Below are 21,856 nucleotides of genomic sequence, written 5' to 3'. Positions count from 1 at the left end.
TAAAAATGCTACAACAGGATGATGAAATGAGTCATTGGCTGATGAAATGAGTCATTGGATGAATTGGAATCTTTACTTACCCTCACAATCCTCAAATAATCAGCATTTCCCCGAAAAGAAAACACTTTCAGTGGAACATTGCAATCAAAGGACTGTACAGTCATGTTCACCGCTTCCTGTGTTTGGGCAAAACAAAAGAAAAAACACTTTCAACATTCAACATTTGGCCACCTCATAGATTTTGGTTTATCGCAGAAGAGGATTCTTGTAAAAGTACAGTTAACTGTGAGTACTGATGATGGCGAGTAAGTCCAAATCTCTGAAGTGAATGCACTTGTAGTGTACGTACTTTCTATCACTGTAAAATGTACTGTCCAATGGATTAACAGTACAGGATTTTACTGCCAAGAACAGGGCTGAGTTTGAGTTTCACTGCCCTCTATTGGTATAACTAAGGGCTCAGTGTGGGTCAACAAACTGTAAATCTATTTATATTTAAACGAATTATTATTGTTGTTATTATATACATTCATTTGCGTTACAAATGAATGTTGAATCTGATTTGGTTTAATGACAAATGAGGTATACGCAATAGTGCTTCATAATGTGATCGATTTCATTTCAATTGAAAGAAATGTAGCCATTGTTCAAAAATAAAGTATAAGGTAAGAAATATTGTCGTCATGGGGTATTATGGAAATAAGTAATGTCAAGCATTTGTTTGGATTCACGCAGACAGTTCCATCAAAGATAATGATTGTGCAGAATTTCCTCCGAGAGGCTTACGCCTCATTGCCTGGGAATGAAGTCAACAACAAGAACATGTTTATTGTGACAAAAATTACATATATTTTTTCTCGTTTATTTATATACTACATATATTTATGCATTTGTTTTACAAATAATTACAGCGTTATTTTAAAATCCATATCTTCAAATTTACTCTGACAGGCATTTCTGGGACAGCACAAAATGGATATTCGGCTTCATAAAGCGTTTCTCCCTTCTTCGAGCAGTCTCAGTTGTCGGTGAGGCCGGCGGGGCGGATCCCACAAGGAGTCAAAAATAAAACTAAAAGCAACAAAGAACACCCGGAACGGCTTGAACATCTTGTGCATATTGCCATAAATCTCTACAGTGGATATATATATATATCTATACAAAAAAAATAAAGGTGGGTGAAATTGCGTATTAAGGTTCGTGGAGGCAGCAAGCCCCCCGACCGGCTAGCTAAGCTAACACGCGTCGCGAGGCGAGTAAGCAGTGGGCCACCAGGCTAATAGGCAATGCTAACGGTGTTGCGGACATTTTAGCAAACCTCACCGTTCTCTGAGCAACTCGCCACAGTGGGACAAAGATTCAAGTCAACCAGTTTTATTATGATATATTATTGTTCAAACACCCAATATAACCCCAATCATTAAGCGTGTACGTTTTCCCAAATACTCGACGCTTTCTAGCGGTTTTGGTAACGGTAGTTTATGTGAAAAGCCTGACTGCTTGGTTGGTTAAGTTGATCACATTAAGGGTAGCTCCTCGTTGTGTATTGCGCTGCCATTGAGAGCATTTTGCAAACCAGAGTGCTTGACGAGGGCCGAAGGAGACCACTATAAAATTCTCGTGACAGCAGTTTTCCCCATCATTATAAAGTAGCTTCCATCCCTTCATTATTAAATGAAATATATTGTATGTACATTTATTGTCAGTGTAACAACGTCAACGTTCAATATCTGACATTGTTTTCGTTTTGTAACCTGCTCTATGTTTCGCTGTTATGTTCCTTCTATTTGGAAGGTTTCTTGGGAGTGTGAAGTCACTCAGTTTTTTTCTCTCTCGGAACATTGTTAGATGCCCTCTGCGATGAAGGCCAATGGAACAGCTCAATCTGCCAGCCCGGATGTGGGATCCGCTCCAGGAGTTGTGGGCAGCCACACGCTCAGTGGGCCTTCTGAAGTCCTGAAGCAAGTGCTCCAAGTTATTGATAAGAAAGCACGCAACATGGAGAAGAAAAAGGTAAATGACTTATGATGAGACAGATACCCTTTCCGGGTGACAGAGTGGTTGTCTCCATAAGCAAAGGTTTTGGTCCCTCCCCTTGTGACTCTCTCCAAGTTTCCTAGAGCAAAATACTGAACCTTCGCTTGCTTCTGATGCTGTGCCATCAGTTGCCAATGCAAAGTTATTGTGGATCGGTTGTCATGCTTTAATAATTGGAGATGCACTACAAATGTGAAACTGATAGAAGGAAGTACAGTAAAGTCTCGTTATATCGATATTCAAGGGAGTCCGAAAAAATATCGATATAACCGGCCGGGACTATCGATATATCCGATCCTGCGCCGAACTGCATTAAACAAAAGCCGCCAAAAGAGGGCAGCCAAGCGCCATATAAGAAACGGAGCTGGCCATTAGCTCCCTTTTTTTGGGTGAGAAATGTTCACCCAATGTTGCCTCAAAATGGCACATATAATTCTTTAATGATTGTAAACATGTATGCTTTAATCTTCAGAACTACAGTGTATTTGAAACATATTCATAACTGGATGTGTAACAAGAAAGCATATTATCCGAATCTGAAGCCATTGTTTGGATTCACAAGCAATGCAAGACGTCTTGGCGTGAAGTCATTTTTATTTGCATTTGAATAAAAAGTGACATCGGCTGTCCTTTAATACACAGTATGGAATGTTAATAATTTTCAAAATCATCGCGCTTCAGCAGACAAAACAAGAAACATTGTTGCAAAAAACGATTGCATTCATATACAGTACAGTGGGCATGTACATAACACAACAGGGGAACTGCAACGCTTACATCTTACTGTATTATGTATACAATTTAAAAAAGTCATCAATCTTCTTCCGCTTCCCATTTTTACCTTTTAACACAAACACTTCAATCTCGTCTGCTACACACGAGCTAGCGTCTGAAAATGAAAATGGCTCTGCTACACGGGTGCTGGGCACGTAACCAAGTCACCTGACCAAGTCGACCAATGGCGCGACTGATGGTGTGACACGTAACCAAGACACGTGACCAAGTTGACCAATGGCGCGACCGATGGCGTGTCACGTGACAAAGTCACACGGCCAAGTCGACCAATAGCGCGACCGATGGCGGCTCATGTGACCAAGTCGACCAATGGCGCGACCGATGGCGGCTCACGTAAAAAGACACGTGACCAAGTTGACCAATGGCGCGACGGATATATCGATATAAACAACAAAAATGGCCGGCGGGGGATGAAAAGGAGCACCGTAATAACCGGATTCTCGTAATAAAGTCAAAGTCAGCTTTATTGTCAAATATGCTAATATGCATGACATACAGCACAGATGAAATTAATGTCCTCTCGGACCCAGCGTGCAAGACATGCAAGGCACTTATAACGTGGCTAAAAAAGACATACAATTGACAACAGACAATACATGTAATTTCTGTATGTAAAGTGAGGTAGTGTCGTATGGAAAGTGAGGTAGTGACGTATGTAAAGTGAGGTAGTGACATATGTAAAGTGAGGAAGTGACGTACATAACCGGGTATCGTACTAAACGGTACTAATTATACATAAAAAGACTAGAAATGTGCAAGGGAAATGAAAATAGTATCGTAATAAGCGGTACTATCGATATAACCGATATCGATATAACGAGACTTTACTGTATGTGTCTCTTCATTTTATTGCCTTAAACAGCGTTTTATCCTGTAATCTTTTCCTACCAGATGTTCTTCCTTGCTTCCCTCAGTTGTTTTTTCTTGTATCCTAACTTAAATATTTCCTTACCTGATACTAATTTCACCTTTTATTTCGTTTTCACCTCCCTTCTCAGACTTGCTTTTCCCCTGGCATTTTTTTCTCAACTGAATGTTTTCCTTTAAGCCTACTTTTCTTTCAGTAAAACCGGACTTTTATTCGTGCATTCATACATCCTTTGTTCTTTGTTTCCCTCCTTTGTTACCTGTATAACAGCGCTTTTCAATCCACTTTATTTGTTGTTGTTTTTTTGCCTTTTCCACAGTACCTGTGGAATAAAATTGATTTTTCTGACTTTCACAGAGTAAACTGGATGATTATAGAGTCCGAAAGGATAAAGGCGAGAGCCTCAACCAGGACCAGCTGGTGAGAATATCAACATACTTGCGCGTGTATATCATAACAGTAAAAATGACTATTTTGTTCTGTCCTTTCTCATATCAGGAGGCCCTATGCAAATACCAGGAAGTCGTCAATAACTTGGAATTTGCCCGAGAGTTGCAGAAGACGTTCGTTGCTCTTGGTCAAGATGTAAGGATGGGATTTCAGAATCCCGGAGTCTTTCTTCATCCCAGCAATATTTATTGTCGAGAATCTGCTTGTTTCTTCAAAATTTGTCATTGCCGTCATCAGATCCAGAAGGCGGTGAAGAAATCTGCCCGACGAGAGCAGCTGCAACGGGAGGAGGCGGGGCAGAGGAGGCTGAAGACGGTTCTGGAGCTGCAGTTCCTCCTGGACCGCCTGAGAGATGAGATGGTGCGGCAGGACCTGAAGCAAGGCACTATTCCTCTCTCAGATGTGGACCTGGCTGCCTTCGACGAGTTCTACAAGTTGGTGGGGCCGGACCGTGACCAAAAAATCAGGTTGGTACACTGATGACAATGCCATTATTCGTATTCTCATGATGATTATTTTTAACAAACAATTTCTTTAACATCATATTCTTATCTACCCAGGTTGGTTGACCAGTATGAGGAGGCTTCGGTCCACCTTTGGGACTTGCTGGAAGGCAAGGACAAGGCTGTGGTTGGCACAACATGTGAGTCCTCACTGGAAATTGAAAGCTGTAGCACAAGAGTTATAGTAAATAGTCAAACAGTAAATGCTTATTCTGAGTCAGTAGTGGAGCATTTTTGCCAGCGGCCTTGTCACCTGTGGTTTCATTTCACTGGTTAGACCAGTTTCCGTATACTGAGGACGCAGGTCAATCAGTACCGGAAAGGCAGCCGTGACAAACAATTCATCTTTGAGAGTGATGTGGGCTGGTGGTCTTTAGGAAAACCTTCTCATGATCAATGACAGTGGGAAAGTATTGGAGGTTCTCCAGCTAGATGTATGGCATTGCTTGTTTTATAGTCCGTAACTATCAAGCTTTGTGTTTGGTCTTATGTGGTGTTCTTGGCTTGCCAAAAGGAATCTGCAATCAAGTGAAAATCTACTCAGGCCAGCTGCTGTTTGTAACTGGATATTCAAATAGTCTAGGCATGATAATCTCTTTGCTATCTGGGGAACACAGTATGTGGATTCCTGGTCATTCGTCAGCTGCTGTCGCGCACGTTTTTTTCAAGTGTGCGCAGCACAGGCCCACCTTCCGACCCGGTCCTCCTTTATTCCACAACCCCAAAAAATAATGCTCACTTGTGCAATTCACTTCTCAACCTTTTTTTATGAGGCGGTATCCAATCAATGTAGAAACTTTGCTTGGAGCCGACATTGCACATTTTGACCAGATTGTCTCTTGATCCACTCGTGAAAGGACACTTGGATTCTCTCCTGTTTCATCTCCAACGGCTTTAAACAACAAAGCGTATGAGGGGAAAATGGTTCAGATGGCATGACCGTCCATGTTTTTTGTCTGATTGCTCAGCATTTCATTCATTTTGGATTGGATTGGATTAGACTTTATTAGTCTTGCAGTGGAGAAAATTTCATTTCACAGCAGCAAAATGATGGAAGGAAAGAAAGAAGTAGAAAAACAAAACAGGAGCTGCTGGAAAGGCAGCCACTCTCGCGGCACCATCTTGAAGTAAAAACAACAACAACAAAACACGGAATAACAAATAATGTGACGACACAAAAGGCACAAACAGTCATTCATTCTTCAGCACTTGCTGTACCCTCTTTGTGACGTAAAGCAGTTCTAGATGAAAGAGGAGAGGATCAAAGTGTTCTTTTCACTAATGGATCAGGGATGTCATGGTGAAATGTGCACGTCTGTTACATGCTAAATGTTGAAAGCAAACGCGAAGCTGTAGCATACATTGACGAAAAGAGATTGTCTCACATCTCATGTCCCACGTAAATCCGCTTCAATTCAAAGCCACGACAGTTCTACATGCGCATCGGCGCCCTGCGCTGACGCTCCTTTCTTCTCATCGCGGGCTCCTCGTGCCATGCATCCATCCAGCCGCACACTGTCTAACAGCACCAACCATTCCGCCGAACAAAGCGGAGCTGTGAAGATGCTGCCCATTACAGGCGCAAAAAAAGCACAATTGCCTCTGTCCGGATCTGTCCAGCGATGACTGTCAAATGGCACCGACATTCCTCCCAATCAAAAACGGTGCTGGCATATTTGTGCTGCTGAAAAGGCGCAACCGCACAGTACAGTCGCGTCCTTGATGAATGTTGTGGCTTTTTAAGTGTCTTGCAGAACCTCTGATCAGGCAGTGGCATACTTCTTTTGGCTTTTGTGTCATGTTATTGAGCTGTTAAAACACTCTGGTCTGCTGACTAACTTACAATCTGTCTTTTGCACCACATTAAAACAAGGTGATACAGCCTTGCAGTCCTTTGGCCACAAATTGTAGGACGTTCTTGTTTTCAAGCCACAGTGGTTTTGTCTGTTTTATGTTTTGTTTTATTTTAATTTGTATGCATTGTTTTTCAGTTTTCACTCTGAAAATTTGGTATTCAGTATTTCATCTTCATGGTTGCATTTTAATGACATGATAAATCATTGGTGGCTCTTCTCGGAAAGTGAACACTGTAGTTGTTACAGTTCTGATGCAATGAACGCAGTTTTTAATTACTCATTGAACTTTTATGTCATAAGTTGCAAACTTTTTTTTCAGTGGCTTTGATATTCTTACTTTTTGTATTTGGCATAGACAAGGCTCTGAAGGAGAAGTTGGAGGAGCTTTTGTTGAGCGGATACTTCGACCAGGCTCCAAGTCAGCAAAACGGAGTGTGTGGGGAAGAGGAGGAGGGGGGAGAGGCTGAGGGTGGCAAGCAGGAGGAAGTCCAAGTTGAAGTGCCAGCAGCAACCTTGGGGAGGGAAACGGCGGCTCAGTCGTCAGAAGCTGAAGAGCAGCCTGTTGATGGAGGTAGCATCTCAACTGCTCTGAAGCGACTTACAAAAAATAGGGATCATATTTGGGCATCAAGTGGCAGCTGCGCACTCAGCAAAAAGTTTCTCTCCTTCCAGAAACTGAGATCATTGAAGAGTACATCGAGCCCATTGAGGTGGAAACAAAAGAGGTTTGCAGTTCATGTCTCTCCTGCCACTCGAGCTTTTTCCAGCTGACTTTTGAACTGACAGTTACTTTTTTTTCGTTTTGCCTCCAGTTTGTAAACAGACAGTTCATTCCAGATGGCACATACAGCAGCGGCGAGCAGGAGCAAGGGGACGAGTGGACCACAGAAACTGAGGTGCACTGCATACACTTTGAACCATTTGTTGGGTTTTTTTTCTATTATCACAAAGGAAAACCTCTGGTTCGAGGTGCTGATTGACACGTGAATGTTTTCTGAGCCACTCTTATTTTGACAACTGTAGGCACATTTGAATTGTCCCTTTACAATTTGCTAGACGGGTTAGGAAATGTCACTGATTGACCGAGTGTGCCTCACAGGTGATCGCTGCCATGCAACAGCCGATGCAACAGCCCCCCCCTCCCCTTCTTGCCATGGAGACCCTCCCGTTGAGCGTGGTGGCTCCCGTGCCACCGACTGACCCCATGGTCAGGAAGCAGGTGGTGCAGGACCTGATGGCCCAGATGCAAGGAACGTACAACTTCATGCAGGTAGGACTGGACTGGTGCTCAGCACATTTGTTTACCCACATTCCAAAAACTTGCTTGTTTGGCTATTTGGAGACTGTAAATGGTCCATTGGTATGAGTGTGAATGGGCGTTTGTCTGTAGGTGCCCTACAATTTGCTGGTAACCATGTCAAGTTGTACTCTGTCCAACAGTATAAAATGGAATGAATGCATATTTAGCATAATGTTAATTGGAACTCTCGTTCTAGGACTCCATGTTGGAGTTTGATGGACAACCGATTGACCCCGCCATTGTTTCGGCCCAGCCCATGAAACCTGGTCAGACGTTGGACCTGCCACAGATGATGTGCCCTCCAGGTAACCCGCAAGACAACAAATATCATTGGCAAAGCCCTCTTAGCGAGGGGTCTTTTTTTGTTGTTGATGTAGCCACAATTGTCTTTTAGTTCATCCTGACTCACGACTTTCGCAACCCAACAATGTTCCTGTCCAAACTGAGCCCACACATGTAAGTGACGCGACAATTATTTAATTTGGAAGTCGGGGACGTCAATTCACTCTGACCAAGGGAGATGTTTGACTTTTGATTTGTTTACAGGTACCCATCGTCTCAACACCACTGCCCATGTATCAGACCTCTCATACACCGGATTCCCGAGCAACAGAAACCATCGAAACCATCCAGGTAAAGAAGAAAAAAATACCACCTGTGTGAGTTCTGAGGACTTTGAGTAACTGCCGTTACTACAAGGCATCCTAACAAGGCTGTGAAATAATTTTGTAGCCAATTATTTAGATACAAACAATACAAGGTCCTCTTTTTTTATGGTGTTTTCCGGAAAAATCGCTGGGTACAAATGTTTAGAATATTGTTGGCTAATGATTATCCAGTCATCATTTTTCAAGAGTAAGAAAACACATTTGGAATTACTCTAGTTGTAGTCGAACACGCTTACTTTGAAACCCGACAAAAATGTGACTACCGTAATTTCCGGACTAAAGAAGCGCACCAGATTATAAGCCTCAAAGTACATTTTTGAAGGAAAAAACATTTTGTACAAAAATAAACCGCACCTGCCTAGGCAGCATATTTATAAAGAAAGACGGTACACAGATTTTTTTTTCAAAGTTTTAATAATATACTTTTCTTTCAAAACAGTGCAGCCACACAGCAAGCATTACGGTAAAAACATGCCGGTAAAAGTGAGACGCGGCAGTAACACAGTAGCAACACATTAGCACTCGCTAACAGGGCTGGCTACAAAAATACAGCAAGTCGCTGAGAGCCATCCTCACCTTCCTCCTGTGAACTGAAACCATGGAAGTTTTCCTCCTACGTGTCGGATTGGAATAGCGTCAAATATTCCTCGCTACACATTCTCTCTTTCGTTGTCGCGTTAAGTGTCATTTTCATCCTGGGGTAAAGTCACTCCTGAGCTTGTGCTGTGTTGTACTGTACGTCACGCAGCAGAATGGCTTTTCGTAACCCGTTGGTGATGGTTGATTTTTTTCATACTGCTCCATGCTGTCAGGATCCACTGGCAGACTATTGCAATAGTTGCTCTTGACATACGGCCAGTTTTGGTAAACGATTTCTCGCCGCTTGTCATCCAAGCCTTCCATTCAACTTGGATGGCCATTTTAAATGCACGATTCACACGCGAAGTTACATAAAACTTGAGTCTTCCTCGGCACATATATTCGTCCTTTCTCACTCTTACCTTTAGTGCTGGAGCGCCCCATGGCGGCTGTTAGAAAAAAAATGCATAAATAGGCCACATCGTTACATAAACTGCAGAGTTGAAAGCTTGTGACAAAAGATGCGATTTATAATCTGGAAATTAAGGTAATTCCTTTTTCTTATTTTCTTTTTTTTTTTTTTTTTTTTTTTTTTTTGTTCCCAAAAAGATTACGGTCAAAGGAAACCTTACTACATGTTAACTGGATTATTTGGATTGCTGTTAAACTTCAAATTCATATTCCTTCATTCAAGATTTAATTTTTTTGTGTGTGGAACAAAAACATCTGACAAAATGTATTTGTTTTGGGCAGACGTCCATGGCTTTGCCTCCGGAGCAGCCTCCCACTTCCGCGTCACTTCCACCTGCCTACCAGCCTGTCCCCAAAGCTCCTCACAGCGGCGGAATCAATGTCAATGCAGCACCATTCCAGTCCATGCAGACGGTAAGACCGTTTTGTCCCCCGTGCTTTGTCGCAATCAGCCTTTGTTGCCAGCAGAATGGGTTGTAGTGGCGCCTTTCTGACTGCCCTCTGCGGGAGGGCTGTGGTCATCTGTTCGTCTGTGTGGCTGCCGCTGCTCACCCACAGAAAAGAATATCCTGTGACTGTAAAGTGACCTTGAGAGTTTTGAAAGGCGCTTATAAATCAAATGTATTATTATTATTATTATTATTATTATTATGTCTGTTTGCTGGGTTGCTGCTGTTGTATTTTTTTTCTTAACATCTGCCAAAAAACAGGGTGCTGTTCAAAGTTGACCCATTTTGTCATTGTTTTTCTGTTTCTTGTATGAGTCGTCCATAGAAATTATTATTATTACTACAGTAAAGTCTCGTTATATCGATATCGGTTATAACGATAGTACCGCTTATTACGATATTATTTTCATTTCCCTTGCACATTTCTAGTCTTTTTATGTATAATTAGTACCGTTTAGTACGATACCCGGTTGTTACGATAATCCGGTTATTACGGTGCTCCTTTTCATCCCCCGCCGGCCATTTTTGTTGTTTACATCGATATATCCGTTGCGCCATTAGTCAACTTGGTCACGTGTCTTGTTACGTGAGCAGCTCTCCCGAGCAGACGCCATTTTCAGACGGCAGCTCGTGTGTATCAGACGGCTGCTCGTGTGTCTTCAACAATGGACTGTTTTGGATGCCATCAGAGCAATTTCCAAAGCGTGGAGCACGGTGTCCGAAAACACCATCAAGAACTGCTTCCGTCACTGCAAATTTGAAAATCCAGGGTGCAGTGAGGAAACATCTGCAGCTAACGAAGAGGATGACGACAACATTCCTCTTGCAGTGTTGGCTGAAAAGCTAAAAGTCGCCGACATTGCATCGTATGTCGCAGTCGACAAAGACATTGCGACATTCCCAAGCTCATCAGATGCGGATATCGCAGCGGAGGTCAAAGCCAAATATGCCACAGGAGATTCCCGTGATGATGATGATGCTGATGACGATGAAGAAGAAGCGACTGAATGCACACCTTTTGCAACTTCGACAAAAGCGTTGCAAGGGGTTGCGGACACGCGATCTTTCTTTGAATCCGTAGAAAATGCATCCGGTTTTTTAGAAACGTTAAACAAGATGGAAGTGTTCATATTAAAATATAAAAATGGGAAGCAGAAGAAGATTGATGACTTTTTTAAATAGCTTACATACATACTAATTGCAGTGTTATGTACATGTACTGTTACATGAATGCAAGCGTTTTTTGCAACAATGTTTGTTGTTTTGTCTGCTGAAGCGTCATGATTTTGAAAATGACTGTACATTCCATACTGTGCATTAAAGGGCAACCAACATCACTTTTTGTGTTTCTTGAGTCAGTCAAAAGGCTGTTGTAACGTCACAGCTGCGCGCCGGCATTCTATTCAGCCACTCTCGAACGTCACGTAAGTTATGTAAACGTTGCAGTTTTGGTTTTTCATCCATGTACAGTATTTAATTGTGTTGCATCCAGATATCTTTATTGTTTGCAACAATCACTGTTTTTCATATGATTGTACATGCTGGCGTTCGTGGCTTCGTGTGAATAGAACTTGACGATTTAGCATTGGTTGGTTGCATTTTTGAAAGGAAATAGTCATTAAAAAGTGTAAAGACGTTTTTATTTTATGCACAACTTTATTTTTCACTTCACTACTGTACAAAAAACATGTTAGATACGCAATCCATGAACCCAATGATGAAATTACATGCCATAACAAAGATGCCGCATTTACGCACCCCCCCCCCCCCACACAGGATCGGATATATCGATAGTCCCGGTTATATCGATATTTTTTCGGATTCCCTTGCGTATCGATATAACGAGACTTTACTGTATTTCATTTGGTTGCTCCCTGTGGTACAATGGCAAAGCTATTATAGAATAGCTTTGTCATTGTACCACAATGACAAAGACACAGAATGACTGAGAATAACAGTCGTGAATAGTCACGACTGTCAGCGGACTTAAATTTTTTGGGACCCCAAATACAGTTTTACCTTATTGTAATGAGTTCCTCAATATCCATATTATGTATCTTATTTAGAATTGCATCCAAGTTTAGAACGTAAAACGCAACATGTTCTCTGTTTTCGCCTTCACTAAAATACTCCCTGCATGTCCTGGTAGGTGTTCAATCTCAACGCGCCAGTCCCACCTGCGACTGAGACTGAGGCTTTGAGCCAGCCTGGCCAGTACCAGAACAGTTTCAACCAAGCCTTCAACAGCCAGACTCAGCATCCTGTGGAACCGACAGAGATGCAGCCAGAACAACTGCAAACTGGTGGGCACCCCACCATCCCACCCTTAGTTGTTTCGTGCTTTAAACCGAGAATTAATTTTTATCCTTATTTTGTCCGAAAATAGTTGGTGCCTTCCATTCCCCAGACCAGTCTGGAGGCCATCAGCAGCCTCCGCAGCAGGGCCCAGGTTTTAACAGGCAGCCTCAGTCCTTCTACAACAGCAGGGGGATATCACGCGGTGGACCCCGCAACGCTAGAGGCATGATCAACGGCTACAGAGGCTCATCCAATGGGTTCAGAGGTTAGATTTTCATCATTGCTTGTGTTGGCACGACAGGAAAAGTGATGATACATAGTGGATTTCGAGTTCTAAACATTATGCATGTTCAGATGCTTATTTATGAAAAACTTTAAAATCTACCTTTATATTGGGGGGGTCTCACATTTTGTTCCTGGAAATAACTGTACCAATATTTAATCTCTAGGTGGCTACGACGGTTATCGCCCTCCTTTTGCCAACACTCCCAACTCTGGTTATGGACAGACTCAGTTCAGCACACCCCGGGATTACTCAAATGGGAATTATCAGAGGGTATGAAACATTTCTTCAAAAATACTTGGACTTGAGGGTTTTGTCCCCGACTAAACTGTTTTTTTTTCTTGTCACTTAAGGATGGTTACCAACAGAACTACAAGCGTGGAGCTGGCCAGGGACTCAGAGGTACTTCAAGAGGCACCAGTCAGGCGATGAGAACCTGAAAAGACTCTCATAATGACTGAATTAGTGCACCACACTGAAAATTCCAAATTCAAAAATTCATTTCCCCAAGTTCACTCTTACTCTCTTCAGTAAGTTCATCAGTGGTATTATTGCTGTCTCTTCAATCGCAGCTGCTTTGATAATTGACATATAAAAACATAGTTTGGACACAAGTTAAGATGGAAATGCAATCAGTGATTGACAGAGGGTGTGTGTTAACAATATTCCTGGAAACTTGAAAGATTTCATAAGTTATTTTTTGTATTAAAATGCACCTGCCACTGCTGGTCCAATCCAAGGGATTTCATTCCCATTCTGTTCATGTAATTTTGGTTCTGGAAAAACAAACGTTTTTATGTTCTACAAGCTCCCTCTCCTTGTTTGTAAATTGATGTTGCTGAAAGGGTTTCAATAAAGTTGTGTTGCATACCCAATATTCATCTTTGTATTTTTTTCTTACAGTGTGTCTATCTAATGTTATAATCACTGCGATGACATTCCATCCAGTTTACTTACATGCCACACTTTCGGGGGAGGATGACAGTCAAGTTGAGCTAAAATCTGCCTCGATTGACTGTGCACGAGATGGAGTTTACCCTGGACAGGGTGCCTGTCAGTTCAGTGCACACAACCAATCAATCCATTTAGCTTGTAGTGGAGGAAGAAGCTGGAGAAAACCAACACAATATTAGGCCCAGGGCAAGATTTGAAACCAAGTTATGTGACACAGGCTTGGTAACCAATTCCACTGACGTGACCCACATGATTTTATATTGCATAACTTCATATTTGCGTTGAGTACAGCGTCAGAACTATCGACATTTCGGTGAACGAATGGGGCTAGCCGATGTTGTGATTAGCAACGGACTGCTTTTCTTCACCCTAGTGAAAACCTTTAATGGCGCCCCCAGTGGCGTATTGTGACAAACGTGAGTTTGTATTTTTTTTAGAATAATAAAGCAGTAAAAAATGTAATTCAATTTTAATAAACGCGGCCCAACAGTCACATAGTTAGTTTTAAATCAATTTCAAGCGCTAATAACGGTCGAGGAGCTGTAAAACATTTACGAAATACATCAACAAAATGTGCCGGTGTGAGATAATATAATTGTTGTTACGCGTCTGGCACCGAAAACGATTAGTTAGAAACTTAATTAGTCATGGGGGGGGGGGGGGTTCGCCTGCACGTGCAGTAAAAAAGTCGTTTGCGCATTGGAAAACCCCGCGTCGCAGGATAATGACGTTGTAGTAAGGGGTCCTTGGTAAAACGGTTGTCGCTCCATGTGGGTTTAACAGTCGTATGATAGTAGCCTACATGCAAAAGTTTCGAATTTGGAATTATTTGGAGATACAAGGTGACACTGGAATTATGCGTGCTTTCAAAGATAGCTAGGTCTTCTTGTTTCATAGACATATATTCATACATGGATACATGAATGAACAGTCACGTTGACGCTTGTGATGTTGTGGTGTAGCGCAGTGTAGGGTTAAGATCTGTTAAGGTAATTTAATGAGTGATTCCTATGTATTTCTCCCCAGAAAAACAATGGCAACCGTCCGCAAGAAAGTTGACAACCGCATTCGTGTCCAAATCGAAAATGGAGTTGCTCTAAAGCATCGCACTATGTTTGTCGTGGTGGGCGATCGCGGAAGGGATCAGGTAATATTCTTTTTTTTTTTTAATTTTGGCTTTTTGGCACTTAGCAGGAGATATATTAATTTTGGTCTGTTGATCCAGGTGGTGATTCTGCATCACATGCTTTCCAAAGCAAGCGTTCGAGCACGACCATCCGTTTTGTGGTGCTACAAAAAAGAACTTGGCTTCAGCAGGTGACAATGCGTGTCTTCTCCTACTCCCTCCTGGTTTGGAGTTTTTAACACCTGATCTCATATGTGTCCAAGCAGCAATCGTAAGAAACGCATGAAGCAGCTCCAGAAGAAAATAAAAACGGGAACATTGAATCTGAATCAGGATGACCCTTTTGAGCTTTTTGTTGCTGCCACAAACATTCGCTACTGTTACTACAATGAGACGCACAAGATATTGGGTAACACTTTTGGCATGTGCGTCATACAGGTGAGACCATCAGTGCTTTGAAATGTTTTCCATATCCAAATGAAAGTGAAGATGAAATTGTGAGCGTTTTATTTACCTCCTTGCGCAGGATTTTGAAGCTCTCACTCCCAACCTCCTTGCTAGAACTGTTGAGACAGTTGAAGGTGGCGGTATTGTAGTCATATTGTTACGGACAGTGAACTCCCTCAAGCAGCTCTACACAATGACCATGGTATGTCTTTCAAGTTTTCCGCAATGCTGGTCCACATGTCTGAATTGTGATACTTGAGAGCGATCAAATTAAATGTTCCCCCTTTAACTCATTTACTGCCAGACAATGTGCAAAAATATGTCCAGGGCTTTTGTCATTTCCACTCATTGCAGGACCCACAGAATATTGAGTTTTAGGACTACATAAACATTCAATTCAGCGTTACAAACCATAGAACCTCTTCTTCCATCACAAGAAAAAGTTAATTCCTAATTTATATGGGTCTCGTGTAATATGAGATGCAAGTGGGGTGGCTGTACAAAAGGCAAATGCTGCCCCCTCATGTAAGTGAAAAACATTTCCAGAGGTCAAACCAGCGCTTTATTGGAACCCCTGTAAGAAAAACCAAAACCCGAACAAATTCGGGAATGCCGCTTAATGTCATGCTTTTCAATTCCCGAATTCGAGAATGGCAGTGAATTAGTTAACTAAGCTAATAAAAATAGTTGCATCTCTTCTGAATCAGAATTATTGTGAACTTTTCTTACAGGATGTTCATGCTCGTTATAGAACTGAGGCTCATCAGGATGTGGTTGGAAGGTTCAATGAGAGGTAAATTTTGTTTACATGAGTTACATTTCACAGCAATGACTGTGTTCCTCTTTTCTTAGGTTCATCTTGTCCCTTGCCTCCTGCAAAAACTGTGTCGTCATCGACGACCAACTCCACATCCTGCCCATCTCCAGCCACATGGCCAACATTAAGCCTGTTCCGCCAAAGACGCAGGTGCCCGCATATAAAACACTTTCTTTTTTTTTGCTTTTTTGTTGGCTCGGCACTCCGGAACTAATCACACCCTTTTTTCCCCTGTGATTCAGGAGGATGATTTGTCTCCGAAAGAACAGGAGCTGAAAGACCTGAAGGAGACTCTTCAGGACACTCAGCCTGTCGGGGTGTTGGTCGATCACTGCAAGACCATGGACCAGGTGAAAATCCTTTTGATTGTCTGTCCTGGAATTGAACACTGAATCAAGGCTGGAATCATTTGGGATTTTTTTGTCATTATAGTTCACTTTTATTTTGTTTTTACTTTGTCAAATTCATTTGGACATACTGTAATGCTCATTTAAAGGAAGGCTGTTAGTTTTGTACTTGTAGTTGATATTTTAGTTGAGTTTTTGTATTAGCTTTAGATTTTATTATGATTTTTTTCCAATATGGGATTTTTCCCATATTGGAAAAAAATTACAAAGGTCGTTAAATCGCTCGATAGACCTACACATGTAGTTTTGGGTGAATACTTTTTCTTCGCCTCGTAACTCATTCTCTGCCATTCCCAAATTTATTCTGGAATTGAAAATACAGTAAAGTCTCGTTATATCGATATTCAAGGGAGTCCGAAAAAATATCGATATAACCGGGACTATCGATATATCCGACCCCGTTTGCATGTAATTTTCTCCGTGCGTGCATAGAAATAGTATCGATATAACCGGGACTATCGATATATCCGATATCGATATAACGAGACTTTACTGTATGTGCCATTCCTGAATTTTCTTCAACATTTTTTTTCCACGTTATTAAAGCACTGGCCATGGCCTCTGGCAATGTATTTTTGTTTTCCACAAGGGGGCAGCATTTCCCTTTTTTCATGTTAGCGCTTTGTTCCGGTTTGAGCTGTTGTTAAAGTGCTTTATAAACCAATATGTATCATTGTATTGTATTTTGGACAGCCACCCTCATTTCAAGCTCATATAACCCCAGGCCCATATATTTTTGCAATTAACTTTTCTTTTTTTCCTGATGAAAGAAGAGAGTCTCTGGTTTCTAACGCCGTATTGAATGTTTATCTTTTCCTAAAATTCAATATTCTGGGTCCTGGAATTCGAGTGACAATGACAAAAACCCTGGCACTGGAGTGGGCACATTTTTGCACACATCTGCCAGTGAATGAGTTAAGAGTGCTTTTTGTAACTAGTTGGATTGAGTGGGGGGAAAAGCCACACAAACTAAAAAGTTTGTGGCGATATTTCTCATGAAATATAGATGTCTTACCAATGTGATCTCGATTACTGGGGGGATGTTAATCGTGAAGATTGTGGTTAAACTCCGACTTGTGTCAGAACGTCTGCCATGTTTGTAGCTCTTTCATCTGCCGCGTGTTCTTCACCAGGCCAAAGCTGTACTGAAGTTTATCGAAGCCATCTCGGAGAAGACCCTGAGGAGTACCGTAGCTCTTACAGCCGCTCGTGGCCGAGGCAAATCCGCCGCGCTGGGGCTGGCTGTCGCCGGAGCTGTGGCTTTTGGGTAGGAATAAATCGTCAGAGTATGCCAACCTACGAATGAATAACAAGGAATGTCTCTCATGAAAGTGCTGCACCAACTACATAACAGACCAAACATAATTTAGAGGCATGTTCTCTGTCATTTCCAGCTACTCCAACATTTTTGTAACCTCCCCGAGCCCAGACAACCTACACACCATGTTTGAGTTCATCTTTAAAGGCTTCGATGCGCTTCAGTATCAGGTAATGCGTATGAGCATTATGTCGCCTGTTTGTCACCCTGAGCTTCATGTCGTCACAATCAGAAAGCCTCTAATAGTCCCACAATGCGCAAATTTGTTTCTTGTAGGAGCATCTGGACTATGAGATCATCCAGTCACTGAATCCAGAGTTCAACAAAGCGGTTGTGAGGGTGAACGTCTTTAAAGAGCACAGGCAGACCATTCAGGTAAACACACGGTTCCCGATCAGTTTTCAGGGTGTAGGTTGCTTCTACCGTGAAACGTACAACCTTTTGTCTGCAGTATATCCATCCCGGGGATGCTGTCAAATTAGGCCAGGCTGAACTTTTAGTAATTGATGAGGCTGCAGCCATCCCCTTACCACTGGTCAAGAAGCTGCTGGGACCATATCTGGTTTTCATGGCCTCCACTATTAACGGGTCAGTACATTTACACTGAATATGTTGATTTTATATTTGGTACAGTCGAGGTAAGATTGGGCCCAAAGAATCCAGCCCAGCCCAACCCGTGGGTATTAAAGCCCGACCCGAGCCTGACAAATTAACTTGATTTGCAAGCCCAAAGTCCATCCATCCTTATTCCGTACAGCTTACTCCTCATTAGGGTTGCGGGGGGTGCTGGAGCCTATCCCAGGCGTCTTCGGGCACTAGGCAGGGGACACCCTGAATTGGTTGCCAGCAAATCGCAGGGCACATAAAAAGACACAACAGTCACACTCACACCTTGGGACAATTTGGAGGGGTCAATCTGCCTGCCATGCATGTTTTTGGAGTGTGGGAGGAAACCGGAGGACCCGGAGAAAACCCACGCGGGTCCGGGGAGAACATGCAAACTCCACAGAGGGAGGCCGGACCGGGACGCGAACCGGCAACCTCTGCACTGTGAAGCCGGTGTGCTAACTACTCAACCACCGGGCCGCCGCAAGCCCAAAGTAAATCTGAAATTTCTGGTCATTTGTAAGGACTCCGGAGGAGTTGTAATTACAAATGAAATCTAAGTTAAACAAGACTGTTAAACGTTTCCATACTTTATATTTCTGTGGAGGTTACATGAACCAATTATTTTCTATCATTGACGGATTTTTTAAGAGTTGACGGAAAATTTAAGGTCGGCTATCATTTTGATGGGTTGTTCCATAACCCAGTGTTTTTCAACCTTTTTTGAAGCGGGGGACATTTTTTTTACATTGGAATTTTTTCGCGGCACACCACGAACCAAGAAAGAGGCAATCAGTGATATGTTGCCACACGGACGAATATTAAATGACCCTCCCAAGTCTTTTCAGCACGCACACATGACAATGACATAATATTGGCAGAAAATGATTAATAAATGTTTGTAAAATTTTAAATTTGAAAAAGGGGCATTGGATAGTGTCTCACGGCACACCTGACGATTTCTCACCGCACAGTAGTGTGCCGTGGCACAGTGGTTGAAAATCACTGCCATAAACCGCAGCAGCAACAGTATGTCCTTAAGAAGCGCGGCACTTTATGAGAGCGAGAGGGAGATCGAAAGAGGCAAGAACACAGAAATGCAATAAATCTACTTCAATAAATTAGAAAAATAAACAAAGAATAATATTAGTATTCACACAAGAAGCTAAATCATACCAAATCAAATGCATTCATAAACAAAAATGAGCAAGACAATAAAGCCATGGTGGAGTACCATATTTTCTGGTGTGTAAGGCGCACCCAAAAGCCTTCATTTTGTTCAAAAGATGACCCTGCGCCTTATATGCAGGTGCACCTTATACTGTATGTGAAGTAATATTGAGCCACTACAGGTCTTGCAACTACTGTCAGCAGCTACCGACTCCATTTCCCCTTGTAGAAGAAGCCGCACGTAACCCCAGCCTCTGCTGTTGCGCCTTATAATGTGGTGTGCCTTATATTCGTAAAACTTTGATATATTATGTCTGTGTAAGCTCTCAGTCGTACAGGAGTGGTCCATCGATGAGAAGGTTTCTTCAGCCGTCATCTGAACAAAAGTGAAGGTTTCGGACGTTTCGCCTCCTATCCAAGAGACTTCGTCAGCGAACTAAAGTCTGACTGGTCGTATCGGCCCCATTTATATATCCCTAATGTCCAGACCTAGTGGTGCCGGACACAGCTATGATAGGTCCCTACTCTCAGGTTGGGGGGGGGGCGCGGGACCCCCCCCTGTGGCCCCACTGATTGTTCCTACATTCCTGACTAACGATTGGCCTATTACCCCCACTCCCCCCGGTATCACCTCATCAGCATAACGACCCTCATCAGCATTGCGAAAGTTGCCTAACCTGTTTTGCCTGAGCAGGCTATTGTATGAACGATCCAAATTGAACCTCACACCACCAGACCGGTTTAATGAAGGATTTTGTTGTTTTATAAGAATCGCCTCTTTTACCCCCCTTTCAAACCATCTATGTTCTTTCGCTAAGATTTTAACCTCATTGTCGTCAAATGAGTGGTTAGTAGCTTTTAGGTGCAAATGTACTGCCGATTGAGGCCCACTAGTATTATCCCTGCGATGTTGATAAAGTCTTTTTTTGAGAATTTGTTGAGTCTCCCCAATGTACTGCTCTTTACAATTTTCATTCTTACAATGTATGGAATAAACTACATTACTTTGTTTTTCATTTGGTAGCCTATCTTTTGGATGCACTAATTTTTGCCTTAACGTGTTTATCGGTTTGAAATAAGTAGGAATTTTATGTTGCCAAAGGCCTCTTTGTAATTTTTCAGAAACTCCTGCAATGTACGGTACTGCTACTCCTCTCCTTTTAGAATCTTGAGAATTATTGGTTTCGTTCGCTATTCTTTCTTTCTGACATTTGTTGAATGACCACTGAGGGTACCCACAGTTAGTGAGTGCTCTCCTGATATGTTTTGACTCCTTTTCTCTACCTTCAGTGCTAGTTGGTATTAGTTTAGCCCTATGCTGGAGGGTTCTGATAACTCCTAGTTTATGTTGTAAAGGGTGGTTAGAGTCAAAAAGTAAGTATTGGTCAGTGTGCGTAGCCTTCCTAAAGACTTCTGTTTTTAGCGCTCTGTCCTCTTTTATAATTACTTTACAATCCAAGAAGGCTAGTTGGTTCTCTTGAATGTCCTCACGAGTAAATTTAATGTTGAAGTCTACAGAGTTGAGATGATCTGTGAAGGATTGAATTTCTTGTTTCTTAATTATGACAAAAGTATCGTCCACATATCTAAACCAGTGTCTAGGTTTTGTCCCTGGGAAGGATGTGAGGGCCTGTTTCTCCATCTCTTCCATGTAAAGATTAGCCACTATGGGTGAAACTGGTGAGCCCATAGCACAACCATGGATTTGTTTATAAAATTTTTCCCGAAATTGAAAATACGTAGTATTAAGGCAGATTTCTAATAATTGGCAGATGTGATCCGGTTTCAGTTTGGTTCTTTCATGCAGAGAAACATCCGCCAGCAGCCTCGTCCTCACCACTGAGACTGCTGCTGGGGTTGGGACAGATGTAAAGAGAGAAGTCACATCGTATGATGCCAAAGTTTCCTCAGGTTCCAATATGAGGTCTTTGATCCTCTCTACAAACCCTGTGGTGTTCTCTACGTGGTATTCTGTGTTACCAACCAACGGAGCTAAAATAGTTTTTAAATATTTGGCTACATTGTATGTAGAGGAGTCAATGCTACAAACAATGGGTCGGAGGGGGAACCCTTCTTTATGTATTTTTGGCAGGCCATAGATACATGGCGTGGCCTCTCCCGGGTATAATCTAAAATACATCTGTTTATCTATATGTTTTCCTTTCTCTAGCTTTTGGAGACAGTCAATCATTTCTTTCTTGTATCTATTGGAAGGGTCCCTTTTTAGTTGCTCATACGTGTTAGAATCACTGATTAACCTATTTATTTTGTCTTCATAATCCAATGTGTTGAGCAGCACTGTGCATCTGCCCTTGTCTGCTGGCAAAATAGTAATATTTTTGTCTTTTTGTAGAGTAGTTAACGCCTTTCTCTCTTCTAATGTTATGTTGGACGGAGGAAGTTTGGCACTACTGAGAAGAGCTGATATTTTAATGCGTAGATCATCTGCCTCTG

General features: G+C 42.2%; 2 protein-coding genes across 2 annotated transcripts in view; both read left to right on the top strand.

The window, feature by feature from the left end:
• The first annotated feature begins 1,007 nt into the window (after positions 1 to 1,007).
• On the top strand, positions 1,008 to 13,434 carry caprin1b (cell cycle associated protein 1b). Its single transcript, XM_088996526.1, has 18 exons — positions 1,008 to 1,174; positions 1,849 to 2,013; positions 4,058 to 4,120; positions 4,199 to 4,285; positions 4,388 to 4,617; positions 4,711 to 4,793; positions 6,865 to 7,080; positions 7,182 to 7,234; positions 7,322 to 7,405; positions 7,609 to 7,779; positions 8,006 to 8,114; positions 8,204 to 8,265; positions 8,356 to 8,442; positions 9,810 to 9,941; positions 12,126 to 12,279; positions 12,363 to 12,539; positions 12,724 to 12,830; positions 12,911 to 13,434. The coding sequence occupies exons 2-18, from the start codon at positions 1,849 to 1,851 to the stop codon at positions 12,995 to 12,997; spliced, it is 2,067 nt and encodes a 688-aa protein (XP_088852652.1). The 5' UTR covers positions 1,008 to 1,174; the 3' UTR covers positions 12,998 to 13,434.
• Positions 13,435 to 14,240: 806 nt separating this feature from the next.
• Positions 14,241 to 21,856, top strand: part of nat10 (N-acetyltransferase 10) — a 40,044-nt gene continuing 32,428 nt past the window's right edge. Inside the window, exons 1-12 of the mRNA XM_088996524.1 lie at positions 14,241 to 14,353; positions 14,538 to 14,658; positions 14,737 to 14,828; positions 14,904 to 15,075; positions 15,164 to 15,286; positions 15,816 to 15,877; positions 15,937 to 16,051; positions 16,144 to 16,251; positions 17,442 to 17,575; positions 17,703 to 17,796; positions 17,903 to 18,001; positions 18,078 to 18,214. Coding sequence (XP_088852650.1) covers positions 14,545 to 14,658; positions 14,737 to 14,828; positions 14,904 to 15,075; positions 15,164 to 15,286; positions 15,816 to 15,877; positions 15,937 to 16,051; positions 16,144 to 16,251; positions 17,442 to 17,575; positions 17,703 to 17,796; positions 17,903 to 18,001; positions 18,078 to 18,214 — 1,250 coding nt within the window. The 5' untranslated portion in view covers positions 14,241 to 14,353; positions 14,538 to 14,544. The remainder of the gene's footprint in view (positions 14,354 to 14,537; positions 14,659 to 14,736; positions 14,829 to 14,903; positions 15,076 to 15,163; positions 15,287 to 15,815; positions 15,878 to 15,936; positions 16,052 to 16,143; positions 16,252 to 17,441; positions 17,576 to 17,702; positions 17,797 to 17,902; positions 18,002 to 18,077; positions 18,215 to 21,856) is intronic.

This window comes from Hippocampus bargibanti, linkage group LG05 (genome assembly GCF_051943395.1).
Source record: "Hippocampus bargibanti isolate YZ-2025 linkage group LG05, ASM5194339v1, whole genome shotgun sequence".
NCBI classification, from domain to species: Eukaryota; Metazoa; Chordata; class Actinopteri; order Syngnathiformes; family Syngnathidae; genus Hippocampus; species Hippocampus bargibanti.
The sequence above is the reverse complement of the archived record's forward strand: the minus strand, read 5'-3'. Positions and strand labels throughout refer to the sequence as shown.

Bases quoted from the DNA above. Each gene is read 5' to 3' on its own strand.
- caprin1b (XM_088996526.1), top strand. From the start codon at position 1,849: ATGCCCTCTGCGATGAAGGCCAATGGAACAGCTCAATCTGCCAGCCCG. The intron at 7,081-7,181 runs GTAGCATCTCAA...CTCTCCTTCCAG, and splicing joins AGAGCAGCCTGTTGATGGAG to AAACTGAGATCATTGAAGAG. The intron at 7,235-7,321 runs GTTTGCAGTTCA...TTTTGCCTCCAG, and splicing joins TTGAGGTGGAAACAAAAGAG to TTTGTAAACAGACAGTTCAT.